Source organism: Erpetoichthys calabaricus, chromosome 3 (assembly GCF_900747795.2).
Source record: "Erpetoichthys calabaricus chromosome 3, fErpCal1.3, whole genome shotgun sequence".
Classification (NCBI taxonomy): Eukaryota; Metazoa; Chordata; class Cladistia; order Polypteriformes; family Polypteridae; genus Erpetoichthys; species Erpetoichthys calabaricus.
In genome coordinates this window covers 142,433,272-142,454,628 of record NC_041396.2, presented here as the reverse complement: position 1 = coordinate 142,454,628, position 21,357 = coordinate 142,433,272, and the positions used below count along the sequence as shown (strand labels likewise).

Sequence of the window (21,357 nt, the reverse complement as noted above, 5' to 3'; positions counted from 1 at the left end):
GGGATTTGTCACCTTGGTATTCCCTAGCAGTGATGGTACTGAACAAAAAATAGAAGTTAAGACTGCCTCTCAAGGCATTGCCAGAAACTCTATCAGGCCTATCACAAAAATCTTTCTACTAGAAAATGGATAAGTTAACACAATGTTTGCCTCTATGTACTGTTTAGTGATATAATGTTATTATATCAGACGGGGATATCAGACGGGGAGTGTTCTGCCCCACATGTTAGCTGTTAGCTGTTATTTGTTAAGCTGTGCTCCCCCTTCATCCTGCAGTGTGAGACTTTGTGCAGATTTCCAGTTTGTATACTTATGAGAAAGAAAAACAAGTAATGCCTAGTTTACACTCTTGGCCCTTACATTTGCTTATGCATACTTTTAGGTAAAGCTAAATCAAAATAGAGCAAAATTACGTAAAAAACGTAAAAAAGTTACACTAAACTGCTTACTAGGAGTAATACTGTTCAGACAGTTGTTGACCTCTGTGTTGTGTATGAATTGTGTGAGCTAGTTACAAGACCTTCATTCGAGATTTTTCAGTATTTATTTATTGGTGAGCTTTCACTTTTGGTCAATTGATAGATAATGGATCTACTATTGTGAACAACTGACCTTACACAATAGTTCAGTATTGGGTGGCTTTGCGCTGAAGAAGATGTTCTTCCTCGAAACGCATTGGTCAGACCTACACTTCACAACACCTGAAGGAGTCAGAAATCCAGTGACACTTCATTCAGTTTCTCCTGATGCTGTGCCTGTTTAGTCTTCATGATATATTTTCTACAATGATTGTATAAATTCAGGACTGATCGTTTCATTTAACGGGCTCACACTGATTTTTCTGTTATTTGTATTTTTTCTATTGCAATATTCATGTTGCATCGATTTTCTGATTGTTTATTGGTTCACTTTTGTACATGTTTTATAGATCATTTGGTTCTGGTATTTTGGCACCTGTAAAATAGTATTTTTTCTATTTTGGGTTAAAAATGTAAATTAAAAGTGGAGGGAACAGAGAAGTGGGGTTGGGTGACATGGCATTTCCTTGAGAAAGCTGAAATATTTTGGACATTTTTGAACCCAGAACTGAACTTTAGGAATGTGCCAGTACCTTGCAACCCCAGTGAACAAAATAAGCTGATACGTGAGTTTACTTTAAGGGCACTGTGTGTGTTTATTGTCTATGTATCTATTCATAGTTAACTTAGCTATTTTCTTTGTTTTACTTCCTATAAAGCACATTTTAGATTGTTTTATATAATTACCAACACTTAATTGTTGCATAATAAAAAAATTCAGAAGAGTATCAGAAGAAGAAAAGAAATACTGAAGACTTCTTGTTATGGCAATGATATTGTGATAATATAAACATTGTTGTTTTGGCCTCCTCAAATGATGTAATATTTGAAACACGTCTTATTGCCTTAAGGTTTCATTCTTTATAGTCGTAGTGCTAAGTCATGAAATGGGGTGTCCACTTCAGCATTAAAGTGCCTTATGGTTGGTAACTTGTGGCCCCGCCCATCCAATTAGGCTTGCCCCGCCCACCTCACCCGCCATTGCTTTCCAGTTGTGTGCATCAAGCGAATTCTGATTCCCACGCTGTATTAGTCTGCTGCAGCAGCTCTGCTTAGGCCTGTCTGGGGGGCTGTGACCAAGCATCCGCCTTGCTTTGCCAACTTGTTTTAGTTACATCTCTCAGCTTTCCCTCTGGTAGGCTGTAGTCAGTTCCTGGGTGACAATAGTAAATCCATCCATCTTCCAAGCCTGTGTTATCCTGAGCACACACACACTTTGCACTTACTTTACTGCGTTGAATTCCATTAAATGTCATTTGTTTTTTTTTTGTTTTCTCTTGACAGACCCATGCTGACACCTCACTGTCTGTGTGCAGTAAACTCTGCTTTGCCATTGGAGGGGCTCCTATCCAAGTGGCTGGGAGTGCCACGGCATTTTTCCTGCAGATCTACTTGTTGGACATTGCACAAGTAAGCATAAAGTAATTTTGTTGGACTGTTTAAAAGCTGAGAAGGCTGTGAATTGTTAAATGATGTGCTCTTAATAACCCTAAACCAGGATTAAGTGAGTATGAACACGAATGCATGCATGTGCCGTCATAATCATTCTATAGACAAGATAAACTTCACATTCTCAGGCCAGCTTAATCCAGTTGAGTGTCACTGGGGTTCAAGTCTGTCCCAGCAACACTGGACATGGGGCATAAAACAGCCTTGGATGGGCTGCCCGTGGATCGTAGGGGCCAATCACTCACACACACTCTCATAAGGCAGATTTCGAGTCATCATTAAGCCAACCAGTCCATCTTGGAGTTCCTGGAGGAAAATTCAAATAGTCATGGAGAGAAGACACAAACTTCGCACAGCCACACTGAGTGTGAGATTTAAACTGAGGACTCTGATTCTGTGAGGTGGCATTTCTAACCCTTTTTCTTTAGTGCCACCCAAGTTTAAGGGAAGGATGGCCACATTTTTAAATTGTTTAATATTTAACATTTTGTTAAGAACTTATTTTTGCCATCTTTACTGGCACAGATGTCCAGCAGCTGGCATCTGTAATTGTATGCTTTGCTGCGTCGTGTCCAAACTCCACTTGAATGCTCACTTATATTTTTTAGCTCGAGGTCATATCTCTAAACACAAGAGGATCCTGTTAGGTTGGTTGATTGATTCAGAGTGACATACTGGGCATGGAACCTTTTTTATATATTAAATGTGTGCTTTTGTTCTTTTTCACTCCAGATTAACCCCTTCCATGCTTCACTGGTGCTGTTCATTGGGAAAGCATGGGGGGCTGCGAATGATCCAATTGTAGGCTTTTTCGTCAGTAAAAGTAAGTGGACGAAGATTGGGAGACTGATGCCATGGTAAGACTTTTGTTTTCCCTTATTTCTTTTATCAGTTACATCTCAATGATTTCAAATACAGTAAATGTGATAAATTGAAAAGTTTGAGGATTATAAGAGACCCTCATGTATTAGTCATTTATTAGTTTATATGTGCTAGTTTTTATATCAATGGCAATAAAGAAGGACCTGAGCCAGGATCACGTGCCAGTCCAGCACTGTCCAGTTCAGAGTGACCAGTTTAAATACATGTCTTTAGGATTCAAAAGGGGAACAGGAACAACGGGCACAACTCATTCAGCACTTAATAAAAATCACAGCCATAATCGAAGAGCAGTGGGAATTTTTTAGAACCCTGACTACTCACACACATATACAGGCCAATGGAGCAATGCCAGTTTAGGTAACCTGCCATGTCTTCATACTACGGGAGGAAACCAGAACACCTGGAGATCAGCCATGCAACTACACAGAGAACAGGGAGACTCCACGCCAGGAGCACCTGGGACGTGATCCCTGGTCTCCATACTGTGAGGCAGCAGTGCTACAATTTTGCAAAATGATGCAATACATTTGTGAAATACTGAGGTCATAGCTGAAACAGTGTGCAATTTTCTTCACATGTGCTACCTTAGTTAATTCCATACTATAAAACAGTGGTTCTCAATCTGTGGGGCGGGTCCCCCTAGGGGGGTGCGAAGTAACAAAAAGGGGGATGCGAAGATGTGAAAAAAAGAAAACAAGAATCAAAAATATGAAAAATACATCTATTGAATCCAAAACAAATTAATTTAAACTACATTCTGATACTAGAAAAATAAATATAGAGTTAGATAAATGTTGATAAAAGTTAAGTAGATATAATAAAATATGCATCTATGATATATCATTAATTAAAAAAGAACAAATTGGTATTAGTGGGCTCCTTTCAAAAAAACGTTGGGGGGGGGGGGGGGGGCGATTAAAACTGTTATGAAAACTCAGGTCGCAAATACTTAAAGGTTGAGAAACGCTGCTTTAAAAAAACAAAAGGAAGGTTAGAAAAGCAATTCCTCAGCAATGAAGTCTTTGACAAGGGAGTTGGCTTCACAGCCAAAGCATTTCATTTCCTTCATTTTATTTTAAATAGATACACCCCTCTACTAACTCTATAAGTAAATAAAAAGAAGTGTGTGCATACAATTAGATGAATATTGTAAAGGCATTTAAGGCAACATAGAAGGAAAAACTCGAGTTGGTAGAAATGACGTCTGTAAGTCCCTTGTCTCTGGGAAGGCCCAGTCCTGCCTAGTGGTGTTAATGATGCTGTTCACGCAGTCCCAAGCCACAATGTCAAGTGTCATGCTAAGAGAATGGGAGCCGAGTATTACGAGTTGATAGCTGAGTTGATTGTGACATTTGCCACAGCGATGGAAGTCTTCTCTACAGTGTTTAATGTCCACAAGGAATAAATTTGTAGTTTTGCTCTTGTCCAGCAGCCATAGCACCTGCACTTCAGAACAGGTTATCCACCTGAAGCTAAGCATGTGGACGGGAGACCATCAAGGAAAAGCTTGGCTTGTTGCTGGAAAGAGGGGTGGGTGAGGCCAGCAGGGGGCTCTTACCCTGTGGTCTGAACGTGGATCCCAATGCCCCAGTGCAGTGATGGGAACTCTGCACTGTAAAAATAGATAGATAGATAGATAGATACTTTATTAATCCCAAGGGGAAATTCACAGATCAATAAATAAAAATAGAAAAATAAAAGTAGAAAAGTACACATACAGTCATACACGGAACTGCTGAAAAGGCTGCCACTGTCGGCGGCGCCAGAACTAACTAATGGCACCGTCCTTCAGATAAGATGTAAAACTAAGACTCTCTGTTACTCAGAAAAGATCCCAGGGCATCCTTCGTAAAGAGTAGGGTGTATTCCGATGTCATGGTTTAATTTCCCACCGTGGTCTAGTCATTCTAGCCCCCTAATCTTCCCCTGTCTCTAACTGGCTAACTATCTCTCACCAGCTAATGTGTGCTGGGCATTCTGGCACAAAATGGCTGTCGTCGTATCGTCCATGTGGATGCTGCGCATTAGTGGTGGTTGAAGTGGCTCCTCATTCACTATGTAAAGTGCTTTGAGTAGTCAGAAGAGCACTATATAAATGTAAAGAATTATTATTATGAGGCATTACAATTAAATACAGCAGGTAATGATCTGATCTGCAGAGACAAGACAATCTTCTATCATCTAGACATGAATAAAGAGGCCCACATGAGTCCTAAATGTCACACGACTGGCCACTGGGCCTTCAGTGTAGCAAGAGCATTCTGAATTAATACACCATGTGTAATTTTATTTCTGAATAAAAAATCAATTGGCTACAAGCAGTTCCCAAATTCAAGAGCTGAGTGAACTTGACTTGTGTAGTGCTTTGCGTTTCTGGACTGGCGTCATTGGCTAAAAGAGAAACAAAAATGTTGTGACTGCAAGATGCTCATTGCCACTTGAATTAAACTTTTATTAATATTTTGTCGAGTATCCCTTCTCGTTATTAATCTTTGTGTGATTGTGTGTCTTAAGATTGCTCATTTCATCTCCACCTTCAGTGTTTCTTCCAGTTCTTGCTGTGCCAGGCAGTCTGCTGGAAGCTTGACGTTGCCAGTCTTTTTTTTTTTTTTTTTTTTTTTTTTATTATTTCTGTCAAGGTCTCTTCCACTTTAAGGCTATATTACAAACAGCAAAGGAATTTGGCGTCCACCTCCCAGGGACATGAAGCACCTTTTATTATATTTACAAATAGCTTTTGCTGGGTTTTGGGCTGTCTAATTGCCAGCCATACGGTTTTATGTTTGTCTGCAGCTCTTTTACTAAACACGTTTGTAGCCAGAGTTGAATATCAGTTAATGAATGGACACAGAATGTGGCCAAAGAAAGGCTTCAAAGTGTATGAAGGTCTTAAACATGCGACCTTGCCTTGAGCAAGCCAATAATATATGTGGCTGAAAAGCAAATGGCATGGACAGCATTGCTGTATATTGTGAATCAGGGTCAGGCAACAAAGATGCAGTCAGCTGAAGGTTCATGAAACACGGGGGTGCCCAATGGCTGCTGCTGCTTTGTGTGTGTAATTGTTGGTGTTGTATTGCTGTCACTATTCTGATGAGACATGAACGTAAGAATGTCATCGCACTAAGCACACAAGAAAGCAGAGTGGTTGCTCTGAGGCTAAGGGTCTGTGCTGGTATCTACAAAGATGCCAGTTCAAGTCCCATTACTGCCAAAAGGCATCCTACTCTGTTGGGCTTTTGAGCAAGACCCTTAAACTGAAAATTGCTCCAGAGGCGCTATACAATGGTTGAACCTGCACTCTGACCCACATGAGAAAAGACAATTTACCCTTGCAGATTAATAAAGTATATATAAAAAAAAATAACAAGCCTGACATTGAGTCCAAGGTTCAGCCCTCAGGCTGGGGCCTGTCTGTGTGCAGTTTGCATGTCCGACACATGTCTGTGTGCAGTTTCTCCCCAATTCCAAAGATGTGCTTTTTAGCCTAAAGCAGGTGGCTCTACACAGGCCTGAATGTGAGAGTGTGGGGGTCTGCATGCTTGTGTCTTGCCATGGACTGGCACCTCATGTACTCCTCATTTCCACCCTGTGATGCTGGGATGGAGGAGTACTAGTATTAATTACTAATATTGTTACTTGTATGGAGTATAGTGAAACTCTTCACGTGACCAACTGGCAACATGATGCCATCCTCATGGCATCATGATAAACGAGAGTGTATTAAAATCCCAAACTTCATTTTATTTATCAGAACACACAACTCGACTTACCTGATGTAGCCCTTGATCATTTCAATACCACTAATTCAGTTGTGCTCCCGTTTCCTGAGAAAATCAATAAACACTTAAGTGAATATGTCCATAAGTTTGTCTTGCAGTGGACTGTACCTTTCATTCCTGCTTCAAGTCTGGTGAATCCGGTCAGTGACCTCAAACTGAATTAATAATAATAAATGTTATTTATATAGCACCTTTCCCATGCTCAAGATGCTTACACAGTCTTAATAACAGATAAATGTCTTTGAGATTATCAAAAAATTACTTTTTAAGTAGAGAAAACTGTGCATGCAATCACGGCTAACATTCATACCTCCAGGAAGTCATGTCATTCTCTAACCCGCTTAGTCCAGACCAGGGTTTGTAGAAGCCTGCTCCAGCTGGCATAGGGTGCAAAGGCAGGAACAAACCCTAAACAGGGTACCCAAACAGGCACACTCAGACCAATTTAGGATCGCCAATTTCACCTCACCTGTAAGTCTTTAGTGGAAACCAGAACACCTGGTGGAGACATGCCAACTCCATGCAGGGAAGACCTGTGCAGTTTTGGTCTTCCGGCTACAGAAAGGACATAGCAGCGCTAGAAAAGGTCAGAGAAGAGCAACAAGGATGATTCCAGGGCCACAGGGGATGAGTTATGAGGAAAGATTAAAAGAGCTGAGCCTTTACATTTTAAGCAAAAGAAGGTTAAGAAGAGACATGATTGAAGTGTTTAAAATTATGAAGGGAATTAATACAGAGGATCAAGACTGTTATTTTAAAATGAGTACATCAAGAGCACGGGGCCACTGAATGAAACTTGTGAAGGGCAAATTTCGCACAAACATTAGAAAGTTTTTCTTTACGCAAAGAACGATAGACACTTGAAATAAGCTGCCAAGTAGTGTGGTAGTCAGTAGGACTTTAGGGACTCAAACTTGACTTGATGTTTTTTTTAGAAGAATTAAGTGGATAGGACTGACGAGCTTTGATGGGCTGCATGGCCTGCTCTCATCTAGAGTGTTCTAATATTCTTTTAAGTACAATGAAAATCCTGTTGACCGCATCCTAGCAGCTTTTTCTGGCAGTAACGCATCCTCTCCAGCACAAAGTGTCATTGTATCATTCATCTAAGGGAGCGTAAAGCTGTCCACAGAGCAAACAGATTGCAACATTGTAGCCATACTTGAGGACAAAGGTGTTAAATCCATTTGCAGAAACAGCAGAGGTGTCTTGAACTTTGGACATGACATTCCCAACCCATGTGTTCCATTACAGTTTCCCAGAATTCCACCAAGACCTACCATGGAATGTTCATTCAAATTTCACTGCCCAGAGAGATGTAAATAAACATTCGTAGAAGATAAAGGCCAGGGCTCAGAGTCATTAAGGGTCTTTCCTAATGTTTAATTGAGGAGTGTCCACCTACAGTTAGGCAGTGAGATACAGGGCAGCTGTAGGATGTTCCTGTCAACGGAAGCCTCAAGGACCAAGGAAGTGGGTATGCGGAGATTCAGCTTACCTGTGATCACGAGGGGAGATACAGTTATACACCGTCAAACTCTATACCTGCTTTCACAATTTGGAGTAAAGGTCAGCAATTGACTTGTGATTGGCTTCAGTGGGGAGTGGGGAATATCTGGTCACAACAGGAAAGTCCAATGTGTTTACTGTGCTGGCAGAATTCTTAAGGAGCCTCTCTGTTTCTATGAAGGAAAGACTCTTGAAGAAAGCACTCTCCACAGTCTCAGAACCCACACACCTTCACAGACAGGAAAATGCTCTCTACCAGTGACTTTGTGATGTTCAGTGCTTTACCAGCAAACTTGCAAGGGCTTTATACCTGCAGGCTATCAAAATACTTATTCCCATTCATTGATTTGTTTGACCTGTGGCCAAGATGCCATTATAGTATACTGTACCTCTGACTAAGGCGTCAAGACACTATCACTGTCACATAACAACTGTGACCAAGATGCCATTACTATCATATAAGTCTGTGACTAAGCCGACATTACCATCACGTAAGACATGTAAATCATATGCCATTTCATAAAACCTGTGACCTGAGACCAAGACATCATCACATAAGGCATTTGACTAAGACTCCATCACATAAAACCTGTGACCAAGACGTTATCTCATAAGACCTGTGACCAAGATGCCTTTACCATCATATAAGACCGGTGACCAAGCCACCATGACCATCATATATAACCTGTGAATCATATGCCATTTCATAAAACCTGTGACCAAGACTCCTTCACATAAGACTTTTGACCAAGACACCATCACATAAAACCTGTGACTAATACATAGCACCCGAGACTGAGACATCATTACTTAAGATGTGTGACTAAGACGCCGTCTCATAAGACCTGTGACCTAGGTGCCATCACCATCATATACAGTAAGACCATGTATAAGATAGAAAGATAGATAGATTGATACTTTATTAATCCCAAGGGGAAATTCACATACTCCAGCAGCAGCATACTGATACAAAAAAAAAAAAAAACAATATTAAATTAAAGAGTAATAATAATGCAGGTAAAAACAGACAATAACTTTGAATAATGTTAACGTTTACCCGCCCGGGTGGAATTGAAGAGTCGCATAGTTTGGGGCAGGAACGATCTCCTCAATCTGTCAGTGGAGCAGGACAGTGACAGCAGTCTCTCGCTGAAGCTGCTCTTCTGTCTGGAGATGATCCTGTTTAGTGGATGCAGTGGATTCTCCATAATTGATAGGAGCCTGCTGAGCGCCCATCGCTCTGCCACAGATGTCAAACTATCCAGCTCCATGCCTACAATAGAGCCTGCCTTTCTCACCAGTTTGTCCAGGCGTGAGGCGTCCTTCTTCTTAATGCTGCCTCCCCAGCACACCACCTCGTAGAAGAGGGCGCTCACCACAACCGTCTCATAGAACATCTGCAGCATCTTATTGCAGATGTTGAAGGACGCCAGCCTTCTAAGGAAGTACAACTGGCTCTGTCCTTTCTTACACAGAGCCTCAGTATTGGCAGTCCAGTCTAATTTGTCATCCAGCTGCACTCCCAGGTATTTATAGGTCTGCACCATCTGCACACAGTCACCTCTGATGATCACGGGGTCCATGAAGGGTCTGGGCCTCCTAAAATCCACCACCAGCTCCTTGGTTTTGCTGGTGTTCAGGTGTAGGTGGTTTGAGTCGCACCATTTAACAAAGTCCTTGATTAGGTCCCAATACTCCTCCTCCTGCCCACTCCTGATGCAGCCCATGATAGCGAACTTTTGCACTTGGCAGGACTTCGAGTTGTATTGGAAGTCCGATGTATACAGGCTGAACAGGACCGGAGAAAGTACAGTCCCCTGTGGCGCTCCTGTGTTGCTGACCACAATGTCAGACGTGCAGTTCCCGAGACGCACATACTGAGGTCTGTCTGTAAGATAGTCCACGATCCATGCCACCAGGTATGAATCTACTCCCATCTCTGTCAGCTTGTCCCTAAGGAGCAGAGGTTGGATTGTGTTGAAGGCGCTAGAGAAGTCTAGAAACATAATTCTTACAGAACCACTGCCTCTGTCCAAGTGGGAGAGGGTTCGGTGTAGCATATAGATGATGGCATCCTCCGCTCCCACCTTCTCCTGATATGCAAACTGCAGAGGGTCGAGGGCGTGTTGAACCTGTGGCCTCAGGTGGTGAAGCAGCAGCCTCTCCATGGTCTTCATCACATGTGACGTCAGAGCAACAGGCCGGAAGTCATTTAGCTCACTAGGACGTGATACCTTTGGGACTGGGATGATGCAAGATGTTTTCCAAAGCCTAGGGACTCTCCCCTGTTCCAGGCTCAGGTTGAAGATGCACTGTAGAGGACCCCCCAGCTCCGATGCACAGACATTCAGCAGTCGTGGCGATACTCCATCTGGACCCGCTGCTTTGCTGGCACGAAGTCTCCTCAGCTCTCTGCTCACCTGCGCTGCTGTAAATGTGGGTGGGGATGTCTCTCCTATGCTGGTATCAGCAGAAGGATGTGTGGAGGGTGCAGTACTCCGAGGTGAGAGTGAGAGTGGGTTAGGGTGGTCAAACCTGTTAAAGAAGTTGTTCATTTGGTTTGCTCTCTTCACGTCTCTCTCAATGGTGGCACCCTGCTTCGAGCTGCAGCCAGTGATGATCTTCATCCCATCCCACACTTCCTTCATGCTGTTATTCTGCAACTTCTGCTCCAGCTTTCTCCTGTACTGCTCCTTCACCACCCTGAGCTGGACTCGGAGTTCCTTCTGCACGCGCTTGAGCTCATGATGATCACCGCCTTTAAAAGCCCTTTTCTTCTGGTTCAAAAGGCCCTTGATGTCACTTGTAATCCATGGCTTGTTGTTAGCATAGCAGCGTACAGTTCTTACTGGAACTACAATGTCCATACAGAAGTTGATGTAGTCAGTAGTGCAGTCAACAATAAGTCATGTGAGTAAGACGCCATCACGTAAGACCTGTGGCTAAGACATCACATCTGTGACCAACCTGCTGCCACATCAGCACCTGCACAGCAGATCAGCTCGTGCCATTGATTCAGTTCTACTGACCATCCCCAGCTCATTTACTTGAATCATCTTAATGTTACTGTTTATGTATGTTCCATGTTGTATGTTTATCTTAGTTATGACTTTATATTGTTACGTATTTACACAAATGTACTTCTTTTTGTCCCCAGCTCATTTACTTGAATCATCTTAATGTTACTGTTTATGTATGTTCCATGTTGTATGTTTATCTTAGTTATGACTTTATATTGTTACGTATTTACACAAATGTACTTCTTTTTGGCCCCCAGCACTTTCTTTTCAGTTTGTTTCTGATATGGCACATGAACCCTATGGTACATTGTAACTGTACATTATCACTGTATGCTTCAGTACCACAATGACTTGTAGAGGGAGAGGTAGGGAGCACACGCTGATTTTACTGTGCATTGCCACACCCACCACCTAAAAAACAACCTGGATTGGGACCCGAGTGCAGCCGTGCAATGGGTGACACCTCAGTGCCACACTGGGAAACAGTGTGAGGTTTTTTTACAGTGGCTGGAGTGCCAATCCTGCCACCAACCCCCATGTTTTCCCTGCAAGTTGGAGGACCTGCGCAAAGTACTTTAATGTACTATAATAATTAGGGACATGACAGTTATGACTTTTTCGGGTACCTAATCCATGAACTGGGAACTAATTCATGTTTTTGGTATAAGTACAAAAGGATATGAAGCACAAAATAATAAGGTATATGGAATAGCAAACATTAGGAAAGGTTTACATTTACAGGAACTTTATAAAGAGATCAGTTTTGTTTGGTGCTTGCACTCTTTAAAATCTTTATTTTCTTTCTTTAATTTAATAGTGAGGTAAATACAATGGTGGCACAGAACAGTCTTGCACATTGCTATGTGAAACTAAAGCAACCGGATGAGCAAGAATATTGGCCTTGTAGCCTCACCCTGTAAGATGTGTTGCCAAACAGTCCCCAGGCTGATGCTACTCGGATTATATTTGACTTCTTATGTAAGTCACTTTGGATAAAAGCATCCGCTATGTGAATTAATGAAGATAAGAAAAGTGGGTAGGGCAAGTGGGTTATGAAATGTGTGAAGTCTTTCTTTGGCTCACTCTTCACATTTTACATAAGTGCTTGATGGTTAAGTGCGGTAGAGGAGTGCAGTAGTACGACTGCTTCATGGATCTCATGTCCTGGCTGTTGTCCATGTAGCATCTGCATGTTCTCCCCGTGTCCATGTGGAGCCCCCCCTTTGTAATCTGCTCTTCCTACCACATTCCCAAAGATGTGCAGGTTTGGACCACTGGCTCCAGTGTGTGGGCCCTATTATGGCGCCCTGTCCAGAGCTGTTTGCTGCCTTGAGTACAGTGCTCTGTCATCCTGAATTGCATCAAACAGATGTGAGAACTGTGTGTATGTGCGTGTGTGATGTTATTCTGAACAATACAATCTGTAAATAGGCCTCAGACTGCTGAATGCCTATTGTATAAGATCAGAGGGTCTGCTCAGTTGGTCTCCATGTGAAGGACCAGCTAATTTCCAGAAACAGGCTGTCAACGCATCTCTTCTCCATCTGACTGCAAAAAAGCATTGATATCTTTTATTAAAAAAAAAAACCCCAGGCAAACTGTTTCTGCAAAGAGCGTGACAAACAGCGTTTCCACATTGATCTTACAGAACCTTCCACCGCACCACTTCAGTCAGACACTTTCCATGAATGACACACCTAAACGGCTGGCAGCGAGACTGACAGACGCCTTTGTTGTGTGGACAATTGTTAACTGGACGCCCGCTGTGCAATAGTAAAGCTGGACAGTGCCAGAATTGGCTGCGTTTTGCTGGCGCGTATTCTTTTAAAATAACAGGCAGGCAAGTTCAGAGGGTCACGTGTTTTCGTTGACATTTATTGAGCTTATGTTAGATGGTCGCTATCCTTTTCAGCCGACCGTAGTCCTGGAACATAATAAATGCAGGGCCTAAAGGGCAAAAACAAAGTTTTTATTCATAACAACTGGAAAGATTAATCTGCTTCTGGGACCGTCTGTCTCGAGTGCCAGCGCTTAGGGGGACACAACATACCTCGTCTGAGTCGCCAGCAATCTTTCATTTACATCTCTTCTGCACAGTGGCTTAAAATAACAGGAAATGTTTGCTTTTATTTTACTCCAGGCACACACCTTCAGCTGAAGTAATGTGCGTTAGCGTTACACTGGTAACTGCTTTTTTTTTGGTTTGTCACAGTAAGATTGCTGTGAATAATTACTTAAAACAAGGCTCAGTCATACCAATCGGTTAGAAGGTCATGGCAGACAAGACAACAGAATTTACTGTGTTCATCTTAATCAGGGGTCCTCAAACACAGTCCTGGAGGGCCGCAGTGGCTGCAGGTTTTTGTTCTAACCTGGTTGCTTAATTAGAAAGCAATTCTTGCCAATAATTTAATTTTATGGCTTGTTAGTGCTTTAACTCTACTATGTCAGGTAATTCTCATATCCTGGATTTTCTTCCGCTTTCTAAGGATATCATCCAAATGATTTGAAAGCTAAAATGGATGAGTAATTCTCAGTCCTTCACTTTTTTCTTTTCACTTTCCTTCCAAGTATTTAATTAAACTCAATAGTGCATGGGAAATACACACAAGTGTAAATGGTAACAAGCTAAATGGAGAAATGCTGCTCTCTTTTGTCATTTGCATATTATTACTAATTAGGAGCAATTAAAAACCAATTAAAAACCAAGAATACAGCTGTTTAAGACTAAAATAAGCAATAAGGGTTCAAAATCTTAACGAGCAACACAACTAAAGTGAAGAAGTGTTACTTGAGCAAGAAGTGCTTCTCATTAAGCAACTGGGTTGGAACAAAAACCTGCAGCCACTGCGGCCCTCCAGGACCGTGATTGAGGACCCCTGATCTTAATCGACAGGGGCATATTCATAACAACACGGTACCTCCATCCATTATCCATTGTCCATCCATCCATTTGTCCAATTCATAGCAGCAGGTCCCAGAGCCTACTCTGGGCTGGTAGTGCACTGCAGGGCACACTCACACACACTCATAATGGGCTAATTCACAGTCTGCATGTATTTGAAATGGGAGGGGAAAATCCACTCAGACACAGGAAGCACATGCAAACTACACACAGACAGAAGGCTGGCTGGGATTTGAGCTCAGAGCTTGAGCTGCGTGGCAGAAGCACCAATCACACCTTAGACACAATCACATTTCCTGAACCCATTCAATGCCATGCCAGGGAATAAAGGCTGCCAGTTGAAGTTCCTGCTAGCACGGCCTCTTCCTCATCCTGTGTAGGTCATTTCAATACAGAATGCGTTTTTTATTTTGACAAAATTAAAGTCAGAAGGAGTGTGGAGAATTCAAAAACCAAGAGAAATTAAGCAAAGAACATTTTTCGAAAGATTTTGGAATCTGTGTAATAGGATGAGGAAGTATACCCTTTGATAACCGTTACGTTGTGATTGACAGGACCATGACCTCTGAGGACACGCCCACTCTGGTACAGTCCCGACAACAGGAATCAACAATAATGCTGTTAAAATTGTAGTGATAAAACTCCTAAATCAAAATCAAAACCAGAACCAGGCAAAAATTTACATATATAACCTCTAGACGAGATGCAAAAAATAATCAAAATAATAGACCCTGACTCTGTCCACTATAAGAGCCTCCTGAGCGGGTAAGGAAACATCCAGCCTGGTGGAGATGCCAGCCAATCCTCATCTTCTATGACATTGCAAAAGGCAACGTAAATAATGTATGCACACCAAGCTGTGGTAAGCTAGCACGTCGACCATACTATTTGTGGTACAGTAATCCCTCCTCCATCGCGGGGGTTGCGTTCCAGAGCCACCCGCGAAATAAGAAAATCCGCGAAGTAGAAACCATATGTTTATATGGTTATTTTTATATTGTCATGCTTGGGTCACAGATTTGCGCAGAAACACAGGAGGTTGTAGAGAGACAGGAACGTTATTCAAACACTGCAAACAAACATTTGTCTCTTTTTCAAAAGTTTAAACTGTGCTCCATGACAAGACAGAGATGACAGTTCTGTCTCACAATTAAAAGAATGCAAACATATCTTCCTCTTCAAAGGAGTGCGCATCAGAGAGAGAAAAGCAAACAAATCAATAGGGCTGTTTGGCTTTTAAGTATGCGAAGCACCGCGGTACAAAGCAGTTGAAGGCGGCAGCTCACACCCCCTCCGTCAGGAGCAGGGAGAGAGAGAGAGAGAGACAGAGAAAAGCAAAGTCAAAAATCAATACGTGCCCTTTGAGCTTTTAAGTATGCGAAGCACCGTGCAGCATGTTGCTTCAGGAAGCAGCTGCACACAGAAGGTAGCAACGTGAAGATAATCTTTCAGCATTTTTAGACGAGCGTCCCTATCGTCTAGGTGTGCGAACAGCCCCCCTGCTCACACCCCCCTACGTCAGCGCAAGAGAGAGAGAGAGAAAGTAAGTTGGGTAGCTTCTCAGCCATCAGCCAATAGCGTCCCTTGTATGAAATCAACTGAGCAAACCACCTGAGGAAGCATGTAGCAGAAATTAAAAGACCCATTGTCCTCAGAAATCCGCGAACCAGCAAAAAATCTGCGATATATATTTAAATATGCTTACATATAAAATCCGCGATAGAGTGAAGCCGCAAAAGGCAAAGCGCGATATAGCGAGGGATCACTGTATGTGATGGTTATGGAGGGTACCAGACATGCTAACTTACTTACTGACCAGTAAAATGCTTGTGTGAAGGAATAATGATTAACTTTCATGCATGTTTCTTAGGACTTTGCTATAATCTGGCAGGGCAGAATTACATTTAGAGCTGCTTGGCTGCTGCCTGGGTGGAGTTCACAGATTGTGCAAGTTCACTTTGGGGACACCGGCTTCCCCCATGCAGGCTGTGCCATTGGTGAGTGTAAATAGTCCAGCGTGGACATGTGCATTCAGCCATGGCCTGTTGTTCCTGTCCCAGGTTGCCTTGTGCCGTATTCCTGAAATTAATTTAAGTACATTCTGTAAGTGGATAGATGCTATTGATTGACTGCTACATGAAAATGTATCTTAGATATCTCCTGAAATTCGTTGAATGATACAGAAGTTCTTTTTAAAAGCAGACCATTTTAAAATAGAATCCAAAATATCTTGAAAATATGAAACTTGAATACATCAGTATAGATATCCAGCAGGATTTTTTTCCCATTGTGATCTGATGTGTTTTCAAAGTGTTCCTTTAATCTTTTTGAGCAGTTTATAATCCAACCATGGCAGGGTATCAGATTTCAATTTTTTTTGTAACTACAAAATTATATTTTTGTTTTATGTCATTTGCATGTGACTTTTTGAGAAGAAATTTTCAAAGATAACTGACAGGCCCGCCCTTCTTCAGTCAATGGTGCACTCCAAAGGATAACTCTGAGAGTAAAGACTCATTGAATTGGCATCCCAGTTTAGGTGTCCCATATTTCTTGGACACTCACCTTTCATGTGTGCTACTACACAATAATCATTCTTTCAGTAAAATTGACCAATTAGTACCTACCAGCTACAAGATTAATACTGCAAGTGGAGAGAAGTGACATCCCATGTAAAAAAGAAAGGGCTTTTGAGAGGGGTCCCCAGACCCACAATGAAGTGAAGGAATCCAAAAAATCAATACAAGTGCACACAATAAAATAAAGAGATAACAATACACCTTACCTCTTGGGGGCATAGCTGCCACCACTTACTGTCCTATCACCCGAGTTCTCCCTCTTGAACACCCCTCCAGGTGAACTTAAGCCTCATCAAACCATAATGTCCTATGGCAGCCCTGAAAGTAGTGTGGCCCTCAATTGTCCACAGCCATGAAGGGACCACAAAGTTTAAAGGAGACAGCAAGGTGCCTTCACTTGTGAATGTGTGTACCCTATAGGAACCAGGTGATCTTTCTTTCTTTCTTTCTTTCTTTCTTTCTTTCTTTCTTTCTTTCTTTCTTTCTTTCTTTCTTTCTTTCTTTCTTTCTTTCTTTCTTTCTTTCTTTCTTATCCCACAAACAAGAAGCCTGCATCATCTTCCTCTACCACTTGAGGTTTAAGATCCTCAAAAGATAGGAGAAAGCTCAAAAAATAAATAATCTACAGTCTACAACTTATCTGCTGCAAAATATCTATTTATCTAAAATGCTTTTAAAGGTTTACAATGGCCTCCTGCTATCTATTGATGATGGAGATTTACCAATTATATATATTTTGGTTGATTGCATTTTTCATGTAAACTTATTATTAGTTATATTGTTGTATTGGAAACAAAGAAAAAGATGCTTTTCTGATATAGGATGGGTGACATGTATCAAAAAAGATTTAAAAATTAATTCACACCCTGGCAAATCAATTTACTAAAAGTCTTGTATACAAAAGTGTGTGGATCCCTTAGAATGTGTTGTCAACAAAAGGAGCGGTTCTTTATACAAGTCACCATACTTTTTGCAAATATTTTAAGTTGAATCAACTTAATTTGACTGTTTATAGGGAAAATGGAAATACCATGTTTTTAGAGGATTAGAAAAGTATTAATTTCAAGTAAGAATGACTTGAAATAAGTGAGTAATGACAACAGTCCCTGAATCGGATTATGCTTCTGTTTAAAGAAAATAATCTGATTGCTTTGTTTCAATATCAAATAACTGTGTTTGAGTGACAGCTAACAAAATTAAAACAATGTAATTAGAAAAAAGGTAAGTAATGCCATCAAACAATTATATTAAGTATCTTAAATTAGATACATAAATAAACTATTGAGGACATTCACTTTATTTGAGTGCACTCAATGCACATAAGATGCCGTTTTCAGCTTTTGTCTTGTTCTTTGCAGGATGGTGGGCTGCACCCCGTTTGTCGTGGTGTCCTACTTCTACTTGTGGTTTGTTCCCCCCTTCACTTCTGGGAAATTCATCTGGTACCTGGGATTCTACTGCCTTTACCAGACTCTGATCACCGTGAGTATCCCCAGCTCAGTCATCTACTGACTTCTTCTACATGTTTGTTGTATTTTCTGCATGTCAACGCCAGTTGTATTTAATTTATTTATGGCTCTAAACTGTCTGTCCCTGTATGTTTAACTTCAGCACCTTTCACTTTATTATCACTACATTGGAATCTGTCATTGTTATTTCATTTCTTACTAATTGCCTGAGTATTTCTTTTCATGATTTAAATATACATAAAGAAGTAAAAAAAATGTATCTTGTACTTACCTACTGCAAAGAATGTTACATTCTGTTTTATACAAAAGGTGTCTGTTATGAGCAAGTGATGGACTGGTGCCATGTCTAGGGTTCAGGTCGTGACTTGTGCAGTGTTTGTGTGGAGTATGTATTTGTATTTGTCTCAAAGGCTTATTGACAGGTCTTTGCTACCTCCAAACAGACAACGGCTATACTGAGACACACACCTAGGCTTTGCCCACTCTACCATGTTTTCATTTACAAATGCAGACAATAGTCTCTGTTTCACACCTTTCATCCACACCACACCAGCATTTTAACCCCTGAAAATTGAAACTTTTGAAAACACTTTCCAGAGCTGCATCTATCTGAAAACTTTGGTCTCGGTGTTGCAATGTGGATGGGTTAAAACCATAGTCTTGTAAAAACACAGACTAGAACCGCACTCGGTTCTTGCTTATTACTTATCCCTTTCCTGATTGAATTAATCTCAAAACAACGTCTCATTCCCTGACTGGTCATCAGTCATAGAAGAAACCCATATTCCAACACTGCAGACATTGAAGTGTTAATTATTTTCTGGTCTCTACAGTTTTGTGTCAAATCCTGTGGCTGGCGATGTTACCATTCTGTCAAGTATGTGTTTTGAGTTGTTTTAGCGTGGATGGAGATATTTTCATAAATGATATGTAACTGCTAGAGTGGACAGAGTTCATTTTCATTTAAAAACACCATGAGGCAGCAGCACTAACTGCTGGGCCACCTCTGTATAAAATTGTTAAAATAATAATACTCTGTTCAGCGGACTGGAATGAGATCATCTCCTCTGATGTCTTGCATTCCTCTTGCATGGTTCCAGGTCATCAGAGTATTTTGTTTCAAGTTGTCTCATTCACAGACACTTATTGGGAGTTTACAGAATATTGAAAAACAAATAGATGAATATCAAGGACCCATAAGCACCATTTGTCTTTCAACCAGCTTCAGCCCTTCTTGAAGTGTTGTCATACAAGCCCTGAACTGTGTGTACTGGGATATTACGCCATTGTTCAAGAGGAAAAGTCTTCAGTACTTTGAAGAATGAAGAAGATGACTTTGCACTTGGCTCCCATAAATGAAAATGTTATGGAAGGCATTTGAGTTCATGCTGGTGATCATGACACCACTCCTGAATTAGTTTAGCAGTGTCTAAGGAAGCATCACCATTCATGAATAGCAGAATTTCATGAAAGAACAGAGTTTGCACCATAGCCTCACATTCCTTGACCATTATGTAAACATACATATAATAGCTGTCCATACCATTATAGAGGACCCACCAGGCTTAAGAATTAGGCTGAAGGCATCCTTTGGTTTTCTCCAAATAGAAACCCATCCAGAAGGAGAGAACAGGCTGAAAGATGGTTCATCAAACCCTACTACTTGGGTCCATTGCTCAGAGGTTTTATACATGTCTTAATGTTCGGAGTATGGTGTGGAGTGGTCACCCTTTGCACGACTGCACTCGGGTCCTAATTTACTTAAAATTTAAACTCTTTTTTTCACGTGTTGTTGTCATTATTTCAGCCACACAGAGCATCAAGTTGGATCAGAATGGCTTCAATAAAAGTTCTCTTTTTACTAAGCATATTACTGTTATCTTCCTCCGCTAGAGACCGGTGAAACACCCATAGGCCTCTGTGTTTGAAGCCATAGCCATGTGCAGTAGAAAGTATGGAGAGAGTGGTGAGGATAATGATACATCCAGCTAGGCTGGGAACTAAATTGATATCATCTGAGGCCAAAACCTCAAGAGTTTGTAAATGGTAGTTTGGAAGGTCTTCATTGTTTGAGGAAAGCTTAATTATTACTTCAGTAACTGCTGGACCGATTTATGCTGCTCAAAATATGCTAACTTTAGAGAGGAAAGCACTGTACATACAAACTATAAATGCAATTAACACACACTGTAAAATGCAACTTCCAGACAGATCATGTTTAAAGTACGCTAAAAATCTTTTAATCCTCTGTATCAGACTTTAGTCCCCCCGCCCCTACGCCCACCTCCTTTCTCTAAATATGAGGTTAGCAGACATTTGTAAATGACATGTCTCATCATTTAGGGGAGAACAAAGGAGAGGGAATTCCATTCACGACGTGAGGGAGTTTAGCCTGCGGTGTGGGTGTGTTGGCGTGCATGTGTGTGTGTGTGTGTGTGTTTTTATTTTTTATTTCCTATCCTTCTGCAGTGCACATTTGGCATTTTAATTGCATATTAAAAATGTAATGAGGGTTTAGACTCTACTGATTTTTATCAAGGCTGACAATCCATTTGAAAGAAACCTTAACCAAATCCAAAAAGAAAAAAAAAGTTCAGGGAATAAATAAACAAAAATTGAGTGTTGTTATTTGAAGTGGCCTGGTACTTCACAGTTCCAGGGTTTGAAGTTTAATGTGTGCAGTGAGAATGTTCACCCTGTGTCCGTGTGCTCCACTTTGTGTCCCACATTCAAAAGGCATGCGTTTTAAGATGACTGGCAATGCTAAGTGGGCCCTGCATAGGTAAAGGTGTGTGCCCTCCACTGGACCGCCATTCAGTCAGGAACAGCCCAATTCCCTGGACCCTTGGGAACAACTATTGGAATGAAAAGGAAAAGAGAATGGAGGGGATGTTTGTGAAGCTTTGATTTTTATTTTTTAAAAGAGCTTTCTGTAAGGGTCATGGAGAAGATAAAGAGTTACAGTGCCTTTAAAAGCATTCACCACTATGGACTTTTTCCACATTTTATTGTTATACAACGTTGAATCAAAGTGGATTATCATTGACATTGATCAACTAAAAAAGACTGTGTAATGGTAAAGGGAAAACAAATTTTCTGCAAAGTCTTCTAAATCAATAACAAATATAAAACACAATACAATTGATTGCATAAGTATTCACCTTCATAGATAGATAGATAGATA

General features: G+C 41.2%; 1 protein-coding gene across 1 annotated transcript in view; it reads left to right on the top strand.

The window, feature by feature from the left end:
* Nucleotides 1-21,357, top strand: part of mfsd2b (MFSD2 lysolipid transporter B, sphingolipid) — a 112,451-nt gene that overhangs the window by 32,259 nt on the left and 58,835 nt on the right. Inside the window, exons 2-4 of the mRNA XM_051924934.1 lie at nucleotides 1,863-1,988; nucleotides 2,760-2,884; nucleotides 18,063-18,186. Coding sequence (XP_051780894.1) covers nucleotides 1,863-1,988; nucleotides 2,760-2,884; nucleotides 18,063-18,186 — 375 coding nt within the window. The remainder of the gene's footprint in view (nucleotides 1-1,862; nucleotides 1,989-2,759; nucleotides 2,885-18,062; nucleotides 18,187-21,357) is intronic.